This window comes from Ranitomeya variabilis, chromosome 3 (assembly GCF_051348905.1).
Source record: "Ranitomeya variabilis isolate aRanVar5 chromosome 3, aRanVar5.hap1, whole genome shotgun sequence".
NCBI classification, from domain to species: domain Eukaryota; kingdom Metazoa; phylum Chordata; class Amphibia; order Anura; family Dendrobatidae; genus Ranitomeya; species Ranitomeya variabilis.
Window position 1 is genome coordinate 388,678,564 of NC_135234.1, and position 20,556 is coordinate 388,699,119.

At 39.5% G+C, this 20,556-nt stretch overlaps 1 protein-coding gene across 2 annotated transcripts in view; it reads right to left on the bottom strand.

Moving 5' to 3' along the window:
• The window catches only part of CSMD2 (CUB and Sushi multiple domains 2), a 1,405,803-nt gene that overhangs the window by 391,786 nt on the left and 993,461 nt on the right, over positions 1-20,556 (bottom strand). Inside the window, exon 12 of one of the 2 annotated variants that reach the window (XM_077296070.1) lies at positions 19,131-19,243. The exons of the other annotated variant lie outside the window; for it this stretch is intronic. Coding sequence (XP_077152185.1) covers positions 19,131-19,243 — 113 coding nt within the window. The remainder of the gene's footprint in view (positions 1-19,130; positions 19,244-20,556) is intronic. 2 annotated transcript variants of the gene reach the window in all.

Sequence of the window (20,556 nt, forward strand, 5' to 3'; positions counted from 1 at the left end):
GTTTTAGTTCCTTCCATACATTTTATATTGTATTTAGGTCTGGTGATTGGATGGGTCTCCTTGGCTGTGTGTTCGGGACCATTGTCTTGCTGAATTGTCCATCCTAATTTCATCTTCATCAACCTGGTAGATTGCATCTGATATTTATTGAGAATGTCTCAGTACATTTGTCCATTCATCCTTCCTTCAATTATTTGATGTTTGTCAGTGCCGTATGCTGAAAGACATCCCACACCATGATGTTCCCGCCTCTACACTTCACTGTTGCTATGGTCTTTTGGTGGTGATTTGCAGTGCCTTTTGGCCTCCAAACATGGTATGTATCCATAGATTTAAATTTTGGTCTCATTTAACCAGTCTATATTCTCCCAGTAATTTACAGGCTTGTCTAAATATTGTTGAAGAAAATGTGAATGCACTTGAACATACTTTCTGTTCAGCAATGGAGTTGGTGAGCACACATACACGCAATAGAGGATGAGTGCATTACTTATAGTTTTCTTTTAAATTATTTTTCCTGCTGATTCCAGGTCTTTCTGTAGCTCTCCACAGGTGGTCCTTGGCTCTTGGATAACTCTTTTCACTCCTCTGTCTGAAATCTTACGAGAATACCTGGTCGTGGCCGGGTTATGGTGAAACTATGTTTTTTCTACTTCCAGAATATAGCCTCAATAGTGCTCACTTGAACCTTCTGTAGTTTAGAAATTCTTCTGCCAATGCAATCAGTATGTTTTGCAACAATAAGGTTGCAAAGGTTTTAAGACAGCTAAGTGGTTTAAGAAATCATTATATATTTTTTGTGTGGCACCTTGGTAATCAGACACATTTTTATAAACCATTAATTAAACCAGCTGGTATAATTTGTCACTAAGTGTCAAATTGCTTTCTATTTACTGATAAATTTTAGCTGGTGTCATGACTTTCCATGGCTTTTTGCACCACTCTTTCTTCATGTGTTCAATACTTTTTCCGTGTCTTTTCTCATTATTACACATAACCTAATTTCTCGACATCTATGGTTTGATTTCATTGCCTGTGGATTGGATCGGTTGTTACCGACATCTTGTGATAATTTCATGTGAATAGCACCTTTGGAAATAGATTTACTTATTTCACCCAGTGTATATTCAGTATATATATATATATATATATATATATATATATATATATATATATATATACACTGCTCAAAAAAAAATAAAGGGAACACTTAAACAACAGAATATAACTCCAAGTAAATGAAACTTCTGTGAAATCAAACTGTCCACTTAGGAAGCAACACTGTTTGACAATCAATTTACCATGCTGTTGTGCAAATGGAATAGACAACAGATAGAAATTATAGGCAATTATCAAGACACACTCAATAAAGGAGTGGTTCGGCAGGTGGGGACCACAGACCACATCTCAGTACCAATGCTTTCTGGCTGATGTTTTGGCCACTTTTGAATGTTGGATGTGCTTTCACACTCGTGGTAGCATGAGATGGACTCTACAACCCACACAAGTGGCTCAAGTAGTGCAGCTCATCCAGGATAGCACATCAATGCGAGCTGTGGCAATACGGTTTGCTGTGTCTGTCAGCGTAGTGTCCAGAGGCTGGAGGCACTACCATGAGACAGGCCAGTACACCAGGAGATGTTGAGGGGCTGTAGGAGGGCAACAAGCCAGCAGCAGGACCGCTACTTCCATCTTTGTGCAAGGAGGAACAGGAGGAGCACTGGCAGAGCCCTGCAAAATTATCTCCAGCAGGCCACAAATGAGCATGTGTCTGCACAAATGGTTAGATACCGACTTAATTAGGATGGTTTGAGTGCTCAACGTCCACAGATGGGGTTATGCTCACAGCCCAACACCGTGCAGGATGCTTGGCATTTGCCACAGAACACCAGGATTGGCAAATTCGCCACTGGCGCCCTGTGCTCTTCACAGAGGAAAGCAGGTTCCCATTGAGCAGATGTGACAGACGTGACAGAGTCTGGAGACACCGTGGTGAGCGATCTGCTGCCTGCAACATCCTTCAGCATGACCGGTTTGGCAGTGAGTCAGTAATGGTGTGGGGTAGCATTTCTTTGGAGGGCCGCACAGCCCTCCATGTGCTCACCAGAGGTAGCCTGACTGCCATTAGTCACCGAGATGAGATCCTCAGACCCTTTGTGAGACCATATGCTGGTGCGGTTGGCCCTGGGTTCCTCCTAATGCAGGACAATGCCAGACCTCATGTGGCTGGAGCGTGTCAGCAGTTCCTGCAAGATGAAGTCATTGAAGCTTTGGACTGACCCGCCCATTCCCAGACCTGAATCCGATTGAACACATTTTGGGACATCATGTCTCGCACCATCCACCAACATCAATTTGCATCACAGACTGTCCAGGAGTTCGCGGATGCTTTAGTCCAGGTCTGGGAGATCTCTCAGGAGACCATCTGCCGCCTCATCAAGAGCATGCCCAGACATTGTAGGGAGGTTGCACAGGCACATTGAGGCCACACACACTACTGAGCACCATTTCCTTGTGGCATTTCCACTGAAGTTGGATCAGCCTGTAACTTCATTTTCCACTTTGATTTTGAGCATCATTCCAAGTCCAGACCTCTGTGGGATATTAGTTGTGATTTACATTGATGATTTTTAGGTTTTATTGTTCTCAACACATTCCACTATGTAATGAAAAAAAGACTTACACCTTTAATATTTCATTCAGTGACATCATCTAGGATGTGGGATTTTAGTGTTACCTTTACTTTTTTGAGCAGTGTATATATATATATATATATATATATATATATATATATATATATTCAGTGGGTACGGAAAGTATTCAGACCCCTTTAAGTTTTTCACTCTTTGTTTCATTGCAGCTATTTGGTAAATTCAAAAAAGTTCATTTTTTTAATTAATGGACACTCTGCACCCTATCTTGACTGAAAAAAACCAGAAATGTTTGCAAATGTATTAAAAAAGATTGTAAGAGACAGAATCTACAGATAAAAAACAGAAAATCATGTTGTATGATTTTTAAATCATTAAATTGCATTTTATTGCATGAAATTAGTATTTGATCACCTAACCACCAGCAAGAATTATGGCTCTCACAGACCTGTTAGTTTTTCTTTTAAAAGCACCCCTACACTCATTACCTGTAATAATTGCACCTGTTTGAACTCATTATTTGTGTAAAGGATATCTTTTCACACACTCAATCAATCAAACTCCAACCTCTTTACCATGGCCAAGACCAAAAAACTGTCTAAGGACACCAGGGACAAAATTGTAGACCTGCACAAGGCTGAAATGGGATATAGGACAATAGGTAAGCAGCTTGGTGTGAAGGCAACAACTTTTGGCACTTTTATTACAAAATGGAAGAAACACAAGATAACTGTCACTCTTCCTCGGTCTGGAGCTCCATGAAAGATCTCACCTCATTTGATAAGGATTATTTCGAGAAAGGTCAGGAATAAGCCCAAAACTACATGGGAGGACATGGTCATTGAACTGAAGAGAGCTGGGACCACAATTTCAAACATTATTGCTAGTAGCACAATATGTCATCATGGTTTAAAATCCTGCAGGTTATGCAAGTTCCCCTTCTCATGCCAGCACATTTCCAGCCCCTTTTGAAGTTCACCAACGACCATCAGGATGTTCCATATCATGTGGTCAGATGAGACCAAAATAGAACTTTTTGGTATCAAATCCACTCGTCGTATTTGGAGGAAGAAGAAGGATGAGAAAAAAACCCCAGGAACACCGTCCCAACAGTGAAGCATGGTGTGGAAACATCATACTTTGGGACTGCTTTTTTGCAAAGGGGACAGGATGACGGCACCGTATTGAAGGGAGGATGGATGGGGTCATGTATAGTGAGATTTTGGCCAACAACCTCTTTCCCTCAGTAAAAACATTGAAGATGGGTCATAGCTGGATGTTCCAGCATGACAATGACCCACAATACACAGCCAGGGAAACTAAGGAGTGGCACTGTAAGAAGCATTTCAAGGTTATGGAGTGGTGTAGTAAGTCTTCAGACCTGAACCCAATATAAAATCTTTGGAGGGAGCTGAAAATCAATATTGCCCAGTGACAGCCCTGAAACCTGAAAGATCTGGAGAAGATCTGTATGGAGTAGTGGGCCACAATCCCTGCTGCAGTGTGTATAAACTTGCTGAAGAACTAAAGGAAACGTCTGACCTCTGTAATTGCAAGCAAAGATTTATGTACCAAATATTAAGTTCTGTTTTTCTATTGTATTGAATATTTATTTCATGCAATAAAATGCAAATTAATTATGTAAAAATCATGCAATGTTGTATGGCATTTTCTGGAATTTTTTAAAGATTCTTTCTTAGTTGAAATGTACTTACGATAAAAATTACCGACCTCTCCATTCTTTGTAGGTGGGAAAACTTGCAAAAGTGTATCAAATAGTTATTTTCCCCACTCTATCTATCTATCTATCTATCTATCTATCTATCTATCTATCTATCTATCTATCTATCTATCTATCTACACACACACAAAACACACACACCAGGAATGGTAGTACCTTGTTTATCAATTAATAAATGCAGAGATAATGAACAAAAGAAAAATGCAAATCTAATCAGTATTTGGTGTGACTATCCTTTTCCTTAGAAACATCATCAGTTCTTCTTGATACACTTGTAACACACAGGTTTTTAAGTTTCTCTATAGAATGGTTGTTCTAGACATCTTGGAGAAATAATCACAAATCTTCTGTGAATATAGGCTTTCGCTTAATCTCACACAAACTTGATGATATTGAGATCAGGGCTCTGTAGGGGCCACATCATAATTTCTAGGACTCCTTGTTCTTCTCATCGTTATAATACTGCAGAATTAATTTGGAGCCAGTCAGACACCTACTTGGTGGTATTTTATGATGGATAAGTATCTGCCTGTATTCTTCATCATGGAGGACATCATGAATCCTCATGAATTCCTCAACTTCATTTGCTGAAATGTAGCCCAAACTTTCAAAGAACCTTCAGCATTTTTAACTACTACCTCCAGACATTCATTAGGGTGCCAATCTCCCACGATTAAATAAACAAACTGACTTTAATTACAGCCAAACATTTCACATTTTGACTAACTTTCAATCTGTCCAGAGCACCTACAGCCATTTTTCTGCACCTCAGTTCCTATGTTTTCTTTCATAGTTGAGTCACTTGGCCTTGTTTCCACATCAAAGGCTTGGCTTTTGGCTTCAATTCTTCCTTGAAGACCAATTCTGGACTGACTTCTCTATCTACTGCCAGTATGGCACTGCTGGACATCTTCCAATTTCAAGGCAGAAGTGTGCATGATGTGTTTTTAATCTGCTGCACTAAGTTTCCTTGGCTGACCACTACATCTACGGTCCTGAACATTGCCCATCTCTTGGTGTTTCTTCAAAAGAGCTTGAATATCACATTTTTAAACCCCAGTCTACTTTTAAATCATTGTCATTACCGATGAAGTATAACAACCTTGCATCTTGTGCTGTGCTCAGTCTTGCCATGATATATGACCTGTGTCATGAAACAGGGGTTTTATTATGAAATAAGTTTCCTATCTCTTCCGAATTTCATTTGAGGCATAATGTGAAGGTGAAGCACTAGAGTAAGCGACCTTCCAAATTGAGGTCACTTTGGCGTTTCTGGAGGACTTTTGCTCTTTTTGAAGAAAAGTTACCTATTTACCGCATGCTTTTTATGTACATAGGTAGTCTCATTCCAGCTACAGATTGTCTTTACCTTGATTTTGTTGTAGAACTAGTGGTATGATTGTTTTTTCACAGCTGTTCATAGATTATTGCTTCAAGACTCTCACGAGTTGGACATTAACTTAAGAAAGCTACCTATATATGGCACTGCAAAGTCAGGTTTTTTTTCCTTCTGGAGAAATACTACTTTGCATACTTTTTTCACATTGAAAGTCTTTAAGACTTCATACATTAGCTGGATGTCTGAAATGAGAACAAGGACCACCCAGATCTTTATATAGGCAGCACTTGGGTATGAGTAAGTAGTCTTTTTGGATACAGTGCAACAAAGGGAATTTTCATGAATAATTTTTCCATTATACTAATAAGTCAACAAGCTTTTGTGTCCACTAACGAGAAACCCACATATACAATAACTGATTACATGCGTATAAGATTACAGATAGAAATGATTATCATTGTTAGATACTGAGAGGCTCTTGTAACTTCATTAAACTATAAGAAGAATAACATTAAAATCAATTTTCTCCGGCTGCATTTCAATTAGTGCATGAGATTGAATTGAAGTTTTATTAGCCTGCAGGATTGCCCTCACCACCTCCGAATATGTAATAATGGCAAAAATTAAAATTGGGAATTAAGTAAAGGCTTTGTTCCATTAACTATACTAATATTATATTACTAATATATCACTTTTTTCTCCTGCATTATCTGTATTGCAAACAACTGTATACAAACTTTTAAAATTGGCTTGACCGGTAAAGCATTTTAGGCAGTACGCAATGTTGTTCTAATTCCAAGAGATAATGTTAATATTTATTTCCGATCATTACATAATTTTACATTGACTCTCTAAATGGCCCTAGAATTAATAAGATACGTTGGTTAATAAAGATGTCTATGTCCAATATTTATATATTATACTAGATGTTTCCAGCCAGCTAACGCTCGGCACGCTCATTGCTATCTAATTAACGCTGCTGGTGATTAAACTAAAGTAAATAATGACAACATTCAATAGCGCTTACGCAGGTGGTAAATTAACTTAAAATGAAGTTAATAACAATAGTGTGGTGATGTGTTGGGGGCAGGATTATGTGTGGTGATGTGGTGGGGGGCGGGATTATGTGTGGTAATGGGGTGGGGGAGCCGGATTATGTGTGGTGATGTGTTGGGGGCAGGATTATATGTGGTGATGTGGTGGGGGGCGGGATTATGTGTGCTAATGGGGGGGGCGGGATTATGTGTGGTGATGTGTTGGGGGTGGGATTATGTGTGGTAATGTGGTAGGGGGCTGGATTATGTGTGGTAATGTGGTGGGGGCGGGATTATGTGTAGTAATGTGGTGGGGGCGGGATTATGTGTGGTGATATGGTGGGGGAGGGATTATGTGTGGTGATGTGGTGGGGGGCGGGATTATGTGTGGTGATGGGGTGGGGGGGTGGGATTATGTGTGGTGATGGGGTGGGGGGGTGGGATTATGTGTGGTGATGGGGTGGGGGGGTGGGATTATGTGTGGTGATGGGGTGGGGGGGTGGGATTATGTGTGGTGATGGGGTGGGGGGCGGGATTATGTGTGGTGATGGGGTGGGGGGCGGGATTATGTGTGGTGATGGGGTGGGGGGTGGGATTATGTGTGGTGATGTGGTGGGGGTGGGATTATGTGTGGTGATGAGGTGGGGGGCGGGATTATGTGTGGTGATGTGTTGGGGGGCAGGATTATGTGTGGTGATGTGTTGGGGGTGGGATTATGTGTGGTGATGTGTTGTGGGGCAGGATTATGTGTTGTAATGTGGTGGGGGTGGGATTATGTGTGGTGATGAGGTGGGGGGGCGGGATTATGTGTGGTGATGTGTTGGGGGTAGGATTATGTGTGGTGATGTGTTGGGGGTGGGATTATGTGTGGTAATGTGGTGGGGGGCGGGATTATGTGTGGTAAAGTGGTGGGGGGCGGGATTATGTGTGGTAATGTGGTGGGGGCGGGATTATGTGGTAATGTGGTGGGGGGTGGGATTTTGTGTGGTAATGTGGTGGGGGGTGGGATTATATGTGGTGGGGGTGGGATTATGTGTGCTGATGTGTTGGGGGGTGGGATTATGTGTGGTAATGTGGTGGGGGCTGGATTATGTGTGGTAATGTGGTGGGGGGCGGGATTATGTGTGGTAATGTGGTGGGGGGGCGGGATTATGTGTGGTAATGTGGTGGGGGCAGGATTATGTGTGGTAATGTGGTGGGGGGGTGGGATTATCTGTGGTGATGTGTTGGGGGCAGGATTATGTGGTAATGTGGTGGGGGGCAGGATTATGTGTGGTAAGGTGGTGGGGGGGCGGGATTATCTGTGGTAATGTGATGGGGTGGGATTATGTGTGGTGATGTGTTGGGGGCGGGATTATGTGTGGTGATGTGGTGGGGGGCAGGATTATGTGTGGTGATGTTGTGGAGGGTGGGATTATGTGTGGTGATGTGGTGGGGGGGCGGGATTTGTGGGGGGCGGGATTGTTTGTGGTGATGTGGTGCGGATTGTGTGTGGTAATGTGGTGGGGGCGGGATTGTGTGTGGTAATTGGGTTGGGGGGGCAGGATTATGTGTGGTGATGTGTGGGGGGCGGAGCTACTGTGCAGGGGGCGGGATTAGCGAGTAATCACGATGCCTCTTATATATATAGATTTGGATCACATGATCCATTTCTTCCATCTGCTAACCGGTTAAGCTTACCAACAGAAAATTAATACTGTACAAGAAAGCTACTGAGAGAGTATGAATTAAAGTACCTAATGGTGAACAGAATATTTTAAGCATCTAATTAGTTGATATCATAGATATGCTTAGCATTTATGCACCTCTACCTAGTGACATTTGAGTAAGGAAATAATGGGCCTCCAGAAACATGACAACTGCTTTTAGAAAATGATGTAACAGTAGGAGGCAACAGCTGCTACAATGTTGTAACCATGCTGCAACAGTGAAAATTATTTCATATGGGATACTGAGAGGATTTATGTAGTTTATGTCATTAGAGTACCTATTAACAGCATTAAAAAAGAGTATTATTAAAATGATTCTCCTTGCATATGATACTGATGAGTTATCCCTTGGCTAGGTCCATAATATCAGATTGGTGGGGGTCCTACGGTTTTACACCCTGCACTAGCATTCATCATCTGTTATTAGATCCATTGGTGACCCGATATAAACCTTGAATGGAGCTGAACTGACAAGCTTCATTTAATGTGTAGTGGCCACTGCCGAGTACTGCAGAACTACTCCGGAGATCAGGAGCTGATCTACATTACCTGACAGCAGCCGTTACTCATGAAGCAAAGCTGAATAATGCAGCTCTATTCATTGTATACATGCGGCTACCACTGAAGATCCTTGCAGCTATCCTAAGCATAGATCATCTTTATCATATACCTGGAGAATGGCTTTAAGGCTAATTTCTCATGATTTTCATTTATGTTTCTTCTACAATCAGATAGCTGTGTAAGGAAACAACATACTGTTGACATACACATTAGTTTTGAAAAACTATAAAAACATAACAGTCCCTAGCTGCTATAATGTAGAAAACATAGTGTAACAGTACAAGGGACAGTACTGTCTTGGCCAAAAGTTTTGAGACGGATGCAAATTTTGTTTTCACAAAGTTTGCTGTTTCACCATTTTTCAATCTATGGTTACTGCTAATATAACTCTAAACATTAGAATTATAGATAGTATAATTCTAAGCATTTTTTACTCTTTTATTGACAAATGCATTAAGTTTATGCAAAGACTCAAAATTTACAGTGTTGACTCTTCTTTTTAAAGACTCCTACAATTCCCCTTTGCATGCTGGATATCAGCTCCTGGGCCAAATCCTGACTGATAGCAATCCATTCTTGTCTAATCAGTGCTTGGAGTTAATCACAACTCCTGGATTTTTATTTGTCTGCCTGTTTTTTGAAACGATGACAGGTTCTCAATGGAATAGAGAACTGGGCAGTTTTCTGGACATGGACCTAAAATTTCACTGTTTTGCTCACTGAGCCAATTAGTTAACACTTTTGGGAGTAGATACTCTTGGAGGATATTTAGATCCCAATTTTTATTGATAGCATGTTCTTAGGCAAAATTGTGAATACACCTACTCTTTGAATGAAAAGCAACACCAGAGAGGAGTTGTCTCAAAATACAATACTTTTGGCATGGCGCAGGACTCTTGGTAGCGCTCACTTATTTTTCCCAATCATTCTTCCAGATGTCCCAAACAGTCTGAATGTGATTTCATCAGAAAAAATAAATTTACACCAATCCTCTGTAGTTCAATCCCTCCCTGTACTTCCTGCAGAATGTCAGCCTGACCTTGATGTTTTTATAGGAGGAAAGTGTTTCTTTTGCTGCCTTTCTTGACATTACGCCAGCCTCCAAAAGCCTTTGTCTCATTGTGCGTGCACCTGCCTCCAGCCTTTCTTGAGCAAGCTCTGCATTGGTGTTGAATCGATCCCGTAGATGAATCCTCTTTTAATATGGTGCTCTTGTAATTCAATCAGCATGACAAAATGATATCCTTAAAACTTTCTCTTGAGCTAACGAGGAGATCACTGAAATTATGTAAGCAGGTCATTTCTGAAAATAAGTTAAATGGGTATTCTCAAATTACTAAACTGCATTATTTGGTTAGAAGGCATGAAAATCAGCAAGTTACAAATTGATTTGTTTTTTCTATCTGCTTTTATTCTCCAACTGTGATACATTTTATTTTACGTAGTGTGCAGCTTGTTTAGAAGGAGCTTGGTCACCAGAAGCTTGGCTGAGATTGGGACAGTGTACAGTAGATACATTCCAGCTGATGGGTTAATTCCTAATGTCCAAGCCATCTCTTTCCAGGCCATTGATTTCTACGCAGCAATGAGCTGTTCACCCCATCTCTCTCCTTTTCAGCTCCTGACAAGCTGCTTTTACAATCCTGCAAAATCACCAGCTTGCAGCACTGGCTTCTCATAATCACTACTCTTACTGTCCCCAGCTGTGTGCTTGTTCATATGCGCTGCTGCCATCTAAATGTGTAAATATAAGCTGTACATATAACTACTTTAATAACAGGGTAGACTTCAGAAAAAAACACTGATGGCTAAATGTGTTAAAGCAGAACTTGTGCCTAGTTTTACAGTTCTACCAAGGCTACAATTCACTGTCACTCAAGGAGGAGAGCCCACCCTGCCAGAAACCAGGAAGTGAAAGAGATTTTAGAACTCTGAGAAGCTCAAGAGACCACTTGAGAACACCCCTTCAGTTTACTGACAAGGAATGACTGTAATTTTTGTGCACTTCATCTAATCACTCTTAACCATCTAGAGTTAATTGCCACTATATAACCTCGAGCAGCAATCTATATGAGAACCAAAAGTTGTGTCAATCTCAATATTTTTGGCCACAACAATATATATATATATATATATATATATATATATATATATATATATATATATATATATATATATATAGATAGCGAGGAAAATATCAGAGAAACTCAGGCAAGTGCTTTTGACACATCTCTAAACATGGATCAAACAAACTGTTATCAAAGCTAGACTTTTTTTGTTCTACCTTCTTTTATAGCAAGCTTCCACCCACTGATCAAAAGGTGGCTGCAGAAAAAAGCAAAAATGGTAAGGAGCTCACCAATGCAGGCACAATATCATCACTATAGGGGTGTTATATTTTTGCAATGCCTAGTCAGTTAGCATGCTCACTGAGCTGCCGCATACCCTGATAATGGGAATCTAGGAAATATGTTGCTTTTTCGAATACATTGTATCTATAATTATTCTTTTTGATAGTCTAAAGGAGGTAATACATTTTACTTTCAATTAAAGTGAAAAATAAAGATACTACCAATGTCATTAGTAAAAACGATTATTATTATAATGTTGAAAGTGTATAAGTGCAAAACCGTATTGTGAGATAATTGAAATTGCATGTTCTGCTTCCACATTTCTGCTTAAATTATAATACTTTATCACATTATATACAATATTATTTTATTATCAGATTACACTGTATTACTTGACTGCTATTCACTGTTGTAATTTAAAGTGTTGACCTGTAGATGGCGCCAGATGAAGTTATTTTTTTGTGTAACTCAGAGAGGCCACAGGGAGTCAGATGTAAATGCCTCAATCACTTTGATCAAAATGTGCCGAGTGCACTGCATAGTTCTCTACTATAAAGACATTGCATTTCAGGCTGGATCAATTATTATTGTAATACTTTTGGGGAAAAAACATTACAAAGGCTCATTTCTAAATTGTCATGCTGTGTACTAGGCTCCTTTGTAAGACTGCTTTACTGTCTGTATGCCATTAATTACAATCCGAAACTACTGTATTTACCTTTTTACCATTAAATAGGTTAACATGAAACTTCCCCTCCTCCCAATCTGCTAATTTACCAAGCTGTATACAGATTATTTCCACCCTGTCCTTTAGCTTGCACTCCATTAAACTGTTCTGTTCGCACAGTTCAGCATCAGCCATCAGCAGGGAAAGATTGGAAATGTGGGGAGGAGAAGAGTTGGGAGAACACATTAGACAGAAATGCCCTTTAAATATTCAGCAAACATCCATTAGGCGGGTCAGGCACTTAGAAAACAAATCTGGAGGTGGTGCACCTATAGCAAGTGGACCTGGGTGGGTGCTACATGGGTAATCAGCTGGTATTATAGTGACTAGTTATGATGCCAAGTAGGAGAAAGAAGTCAGTATGCAAGGAATGTCTAAGTGGTCCTATCAAAATCTAAGTATGTGCAGTCGCTTACCTCTATCTATCTATCTATCTATCTATCTATTTATCCCATATCTATCTAAAACCCCTGGCAAAAATTATGGAATCACCGGCCTTGGAGGATGTTCATTCAGTTGTTTAATTTTGTAGAAAAAAAAAAGCAGATCACAGACATGGCACAAAACTAAAGTCATTTCACATGGCAACTTTCTGGCTTTAAGAAACACTAAAAGAAATCAAGAACAAAAAATGTGGTACTCAGTAATGGTTACTTTCTTAACCAAGCATAGGGGAAAAAATTATGGAATCACTGAATTCTGAGGAAACAATTATGGAATCATGAAAAACAAACAAACAAAAAAACACCCCAAAACATCACTAGTATTTTGTTGCACCACCTCTGGCTTTTATAACAGCTTGCAGTCTCTGAGGCATGGACTTAATGAGTGTCACACAGGACTCTTCATCAATCTGGCTCTAACTTTCTCTGATTGCTGTTGCCCGATCAGCTTTGCAGGTTGGAGCCTTGTCATGGACCATTTTCTCCAACTTCCACCAAAGATTTTCAATTGGATTGAGATCCGGACTATTTGCAGGCCATGACGTTGACCTTATGTGTCTTTTTTCAAGGAATGTTTTCAGTTTTTGCTCTATGGCAGGGTGCATTATCATCTTGAAAAATGATTTCATCATCCCCAAACATCCTTTCAATTGATTGGATAAGAAAAGTGTCCAAAATATCAACATAAAGTTGTGCATTTATTGAAGATGTAATGACAGCCATCTCCCCAGTGCCTTTACCTGACCTGCAGCCCCATATCATCAATGACTGTGGAAATTTGCATGTTCACTTCAGGCAGTCATCTTTATAAATATCATTGGAACGGCACCAAACAAAAGTTCCAGCATCATCACCTTGCCCAATGCAGATTCGTGATTCATCACTGAATATGACTTTCATCCAGTCATCCACAGTCCACGATTGCTTTTCCTTAGCCCATTGTACCCTTGTTCTTTTCTGTTTAGGTGTTAATGATGGCTTTCGTTCAGCTTTTCTGTATGTAAATCCCATTTCCTTTAGGCAGTTTATTACAATTCGGTCACAGATGTTGACTCCAGTTTCCACCCATTCATTCCTCATTTGTTTTGTTGTGCATTTCCTGTTTTGGAGATCTATTGCTTTAAGTTTTTGGTCTTGACGCTTTGATGTCTTCCTTGGCCTACCAGTATGTTTGTCTTTAACAATCTTCCCATGTTGTTTGTATTTGGTCCAGATTTTAGACACAGCTGACTGTGAACAACCAACATCTTTTGTAACATTGCGTGATGATTTACCCTCTTTTAAGAGTTTGATAATCCTCTCCTTTGTTTCAATTGACATCTCTCGTGTTGGAGCCATGATTCATGTCAGTCCACTTGGTGCAACAGCTCCCCAAGGTGTGATCACTCCTTTTTAGATGCAGAGTAACGAGCTGATCTAATTTGATGCAGGTGTTAGTTTTGGGAATTAAAATTTACAGGGTGATTCCATAATTTTTTCCCCCATAATTGAGTGACTCCATAATTTTTACCCTATGCTTGGTTACAAAAAGTAACCATTACTGACTGCCACATTTTTTGTTCTTTATTTCTTTTAGTGTTTCTTAAAGCCAGAAAGTTGCCGCCATTTGAAATGACTTTAGTTTTGTGCCATGTCTATGATCTGTTTTTTCTCTACAAAATTAAACAACTGAATGAACATCCACCAAGGCCAGTGATTCCATAATTTTGGCCAGGGGTTGTATCTATCTATCTATCTATCTATCTATCTATCTATCTATCTATCTATCTATCTATCCCATATCTATCTATCTATCTATCTATCTATCTATCTATCTATCTATCTATCCCATATCTATCTATCTATCTATCTATCTATCTATCTATCTATCTATCTATCTATCCCATATCTATCTATCTATCCCATATCTATCTATCTATCTATCTATCTATCTATCTATCTATCTATCTATCTATCCCATATCTATCTATCTATCTATCTATCTATCTATCTATCTATCTATCTATCTATCCCAGATCTATAATAATAATAATCTTTATTTTTATATAGCGCTAACATATTCCACACCGCTTTACAGTTTGCACATATTATTATCGCTGTCCCCGATGGAGCTCACAATCTAAATTCCCTATCAGTATGTCTTTGGAATGTGGGAGGAAACCAGAGAACCCAGAGGAAACCCACGCAAACACGGGGAGAACATACAAACTCCTTGCAGATGTTGTCCTTGGTGGGATTTGAACCCAGGACCCCAGCGCTGCAATGCTAACCACTGAGCCACCGTGCTGCCCATATCTGTCTATCTATCTATCTATCTATCTATCTATCTATCTATCTATCTATCTATCTATCTATCATATAAATATTTCCATCAATCAAAATTATAATAGTAAAAATAAATGCATGAACGAAAGAAAGCAATCATTATAGATTAAACATCTACATAAGATACTACTAAAACTGTGTTAAAAAATGTATTTTGATGTGAACCTGAAACAAGAATATTCCTTAATAAGAAAAGGTCATTTATGTTCATATTTAGGAGCATTTCACCAGGGATTCACATTTCCCACTTAGCTAAATCAAATCTCATATTTTGCACTGATGAGAGGTAACACGCCAAAACACCTTATCTGCAAATTGAGATTTTGGTTTGGCTTTTATCCTAAGTCATATGGCAAGGCTTGTTAAGTCATAAGTTAAGTTGATATTGACTTTTAGGATTGCTACTTCCTAGGTGGCACTAGAGTTCTAGAACGCTTCCTCTCTGAAGATACAAACTGCCCCCTAAAATCCCCAAATTCTCCACAAATAGAGGCCCCAATCTTGTTATCTTATCTTGTGTGAAATCTTATAACATTCTGTGGATTTGGGTCTTGATCTACAGATGTGTTCATCTGATGTGGACTCTTTCACACATCAATTTTTGCCAAACTAGATTTGCTCGAAAAGCATGGGTACCTGTGATAGTCTATGGGGCAGTTCACATGTCTGATTTTTTTCCTCAGACTGAATTGCCTGCACAAAAGTACAGAGACTTGTCCTGTAATAAACCAAGTCTTGCATCTCACTTGGCAATGAAGTTTATGGATCTGTGAAAAAATCGGACAGCACTTGGATGCCATCACAAACTGTTTGATTGGAGAATCTTGAGAAATCTCCATCAGTTTTTCATTTTTTCTCATCCAGGAAAACAGATAAAACTATGAGCAAACTCTGATGGTAAAAATGAAATAATGACTAAACACTGATGAAACTTAAAAAGTTTTTTTGCATACAAGAAAAAACTCTGACAAAAAAACCCTTCTCAGATTTTGCTCCAGTTCCAGGATGACTAGGTAGATACTGATCTAAGTACTCCCCAAATCGTCACATATTCCGCTGTAAAGTTTTTGGCTGCATTTACAGACACTGTTTTTGTTGAAGTTTTGTATACTTTTATGCTTTTTTTAAGAGATAAATCTAATAAATAGGTCATTATCAGAATTATGTCTTATAAGATGTAATGTACTCCTTCAAGTAATGGGGATTCTCTTTCTCTTTGGGGTTAAGACACCTGCTCTTTCTAGTTTACAATCTAGAATATGCTTTCCTTGTACCGTGCACTGGGAAGGAAGAGGCAGTCATTAATTATCTACGCCTTTTATATTTGTTTTATATCCAAGATTAAAAGAACATCTGAGGAATTAAGTTCTAAGCCTAGAAAATGCCAGTGGCTCGTCCCCTCCCTGCAATCTGGTTACAGGAGATTAGTAACTCAAACTACAAAAAATAATAAAATAAACGCGAGGCGCTCAGACAGTCACCGAGGCTGGATTAATTAGGGCTGCCTTTCACATTTAAAAGGAATCAAAAGGAGCGGAGGGCAGAGCAGAATTAATCCTGATTGGAATGAAGGATCCTAAATAAATTGAGATACTATCCTAGGGCAATGGTGAATTTCCAGAGACTAATAAAGTCACTGACGGACAAATATAATATTTTCTACCTGCCTTTAAAGTTCAGTCTACAGTTTATCTTTCCTTTTACAGGAGATAGTGTTATTTTTTTTACTGTAAGCATTGCTGTTACTTTTACTTTATGAGCCTTGTCCATCTCGGTTAGGCGCACGCTCCATGAAGATGTCATCCTCTTAGTAATTCCTTATAGACTGCTGCTTTCTCTGGTTTTCATTTTATACAGGGAATAAATGTAAAACAATTTGTTTCTAGCTTTATTTCGCCGATTGAAATTTGTTCTCTAGCAGACAGTAGCATGAGATGAGCATACCGATAGGACACATTGTATTTGTTTCACATCTTGCCAGAGCCATAGGGTCATATATTCTGCATGCCTCCCTTATCTTCCAACGTCTGCAGTGTTAGATGTTATAGAACAGAAAAAACAACTTTTAGGGGGGCTGTACAAATTGTTTGTAAAATATGACTCACTTTTTGTGGTTTTCTTCCACAGCATGCTACAGCAGTGGTATAGATGGTATGAATTGGGCCTGTGCCCCTGGTGCAGTGGGAAGGGGTACCAACAAGGCACTTTGCATTGAGCTGAACACAATGGACGTAAAACATTTCTAAAAAAGTTTTAGTAACAACCATTTAGTTATTATAACTTCGTTGTAATTTTTGATAAATATTTTGTTACTGCATTCGTCTTAAGCCTCCTTCTTTTCGGAATATTGCCAGTTTTATCAAGCTGACTGCTTGACGCCAATTCAATTTTTCAGCAGGAAAACCTTGTTATACTTGTCCTTATAATGACACAAGTGTTATATAACCACAGTTACCAGTTTATTCATCTATCACATAGAGCTTTTATGATACTCTGTTCTCTACACATGAAGTCCTTGAATTGAACCATTCCACTGTTCCTGGAAGCATTTACAAGGTATCATGTTCCCGGTTTGGCATTGGTGACTTCATTATGGGTTGTTAAATACATGATACTGTACAAGAGACAAACCAAAAACAGATACATGAAAAACAAGCCCCATTGTTTGGTCTGTACCTATTGACGTGACTCATGAATTAGTGACCTCCATAGTGATACCATGTGCAAAAATACTACTGAGCGGCATAATGATTTGTCCTCTCCTTGTCCTATCATCCAGTTTTTATATACAGTATAATAAGTTGTTTAGAGATGTCTGTATCAGTATCATAGAAGAAACAAACCGGGACTATGTATAACGGATACATACCCTCCGGTCGCGGCTCGGAATCGGTGAAACCCCGCAACACACAATGCATGCACTGGGCAAAGTCACAAGTCTGCAGTCACACAGAGTTTGATTTGGATCAGACAAACCCTTTAAGGCAATATAGTGATCCCTTCAATGCTGCAATTTAATGTTTAATTTATCTCTAAATTCACATCTATTACTACTATTAGTTTTAAACTCGAAATATACATTTGGGATTTTTTTCATCTCTAGTGTCGAGGATCAGCAGAATGTTGTTTATTCCTCAAATGAAAAAGCATTAGGGCCCGTGCAGATTAGTATATTTTCAGTACGATCCAACAACAAATCAGATCGCACTTGGACCAATGTTTGTCCTTGGGGCTCTTGGACAGAGCCAGTCCAGGAAAAAAATTGCTGCATACTCAAGTTTGAGCCAATATTTAGATCGCACTCGGCCATGCAAGTCAATGAGTGCGTGGAAAACATTGGATAATATCTGAGTGCAGTCCAATTTCTTCTGACTGATACAATGGAGAAGATTGAGACATTGTTTCCTTCATGTTCTCCTTGTCTGAGAGAATAGGATCACACTGTAATTGCACTCTCATCATAGTCTGGTCAGAGTGTGATTTACATAATTGGCCCGATTCTCTGACAAGAGACAATATACGGTCATCTGCACGTAGCCTTATAGGCGCTTCTTCACCTACCATTCACTGAACTTAATCTAAAATGGATGTCGCATTTGACTATGGGGTTTACTTGACCGTGGTCTGAGGTACAAGACAAACATCTAAAAAGTTCATTTCTCACAACAGACAATATACGGTCATCTGCACCTGCCCTTATAGGCGCTTCTTCACCTACCATTCACTGAACTTAAACTAAAATCTATGCAGCATTTGACTATAGGGTTTACTTGACCAAGGTCCGAGGTACAACACAAACACCTAAAAAGTTCATTTATCCCTAAAAAAGTAGCCAATCCACATATATAATTACATATTATAACTTATATGACGTAATACAATCATGCTACCTGTGCCTGTAAAACAAAAAGGAAAATCTTAAAAATAAATCCTATATCAATATTATATATCATAAGTTACAGCAAACTGCAGATTTATGATGTGCCAAGTAATATGGATTTTTCCTTTTACATCTTTAGGGGTCAGAGCACTTTTTATATAGAAGAATAGCTGCAGAAAATCAGACTTCATGAGAAAGATCTATTATGACTCTTAGTGACATAGTGGGCCAGCTAAGAATGGAAAATTAGAGCGATGTGCACTGGAATAAATATTCTTATATGAGTCTAGTCTAGATGCTGAATAGAGTGGATGTTACATATGGTGAAACATCTGTGTACACATTACACTTATGGATAATCTCGCTTACCTTCATAAGAAGCTTTAAAACCCAGGTTACTCCCTGAAGAGTCAGTCCTGAAGAGAAGCCACATCTGGTGGTTGGAGCTCACTATCAGATCCGGAACGCTTGCTCCTGTCAGTCTATTGGAAGAGACATCAAACACAGAAAACAACCCGATTGAAGTTTTTTGCTCTTTATAAAAGGGGTTTCCAGGACTTTTTTTATTCTAACAGCAGGAAATTCTGAAAAATGAAAACCCAATATTCATCTATTAATTCTCCTGCCAATCTGACAGTCTCAGATACTCTCTGTTCACTGTCTGCTGTAGTGCTCAAGTGCCGTACATACAAGTATCACTGTTTAGGTCATTAACTTTCTGCAGTGGTCATGTGTTCGCTTTAACCAGGTGAACAACAGCCAATAGGCATCAATAGAGACGCTGGGGCAGGTGAGCTGAAGTGGACTGGAATTTAAACGGGCTGTCCGCTTTAGGCTACTAATCTGCGGTCAGTAGCCTGACTGACTGCCAACTTGTGAATCATCACAGTCCACGCACTATGCACTGTGAGGCTTCTCCGGCGCCGGCAGCAGTGATCTTTTGACCACAAATATGTGACTTGCATACATGCAGTCATGTGCCGACTAGATGAGTGCGTTCAAGTGTATTAAGTGAGGCCAGACACGTCTAGTTGGAATGTGGCTGGAAGTACAGGTCCTTCTCAAAAAATTAGCATATAGTGTTAAATTTCATTATTTCCCATAATGTAATGATTACAATTAAACTTTCATATATTATAGATTCATTATCCACCAACTGAAATTTGTCAGGTCTTTTATTGTTTTAATACTGATGATTTTGGCATACAACTCCTGATAACCCAAAAAACCTGTCTCAATAAATTAGCATATCAAGAAAAGGTCCTCTAAACGACCTATTACCCTAATCTTCTGAATCAACTAATTAACTCTAAACACATGCAAAAGATACCTGAGGCTTTTAAAAACTCCCTGCCTGGTTCATTACTCAAAACCCCCATCATGGGTAAGACTAGCGACCTGACAGATGTCAAGAAGGCCATCATTGACACCCTCAAGCAAGAGGGTAAGACCCAAAAAGAAATTTCTCAACAAATAGGCTGTTCCCAGAGTGCTGTATCAAGGCACCTCAATGGTAAGTCTGTTGGAAGGAAACAATGTGGCAGAAAACGCTGTACAACGAGAAGAGGTGACCGGACCCTGAGGAAGATTGTGGAGAAGGACCGATTCCAGACCTTGGGGAACCTGAGGAAGCAGTGGACTGAGTCTGGTGTGGAAACATCCAGAGCCACCGTGCACAGGCGTGTGCAGGAAATGGGCTACAGGTGCCGCATTCCCCAGGTAAAGCCACTTTTGAACCATAAACAGCGGCACTGGACTGTTGCTAAGTGGTCCCAAGTACTTTTTTCTGATGAAA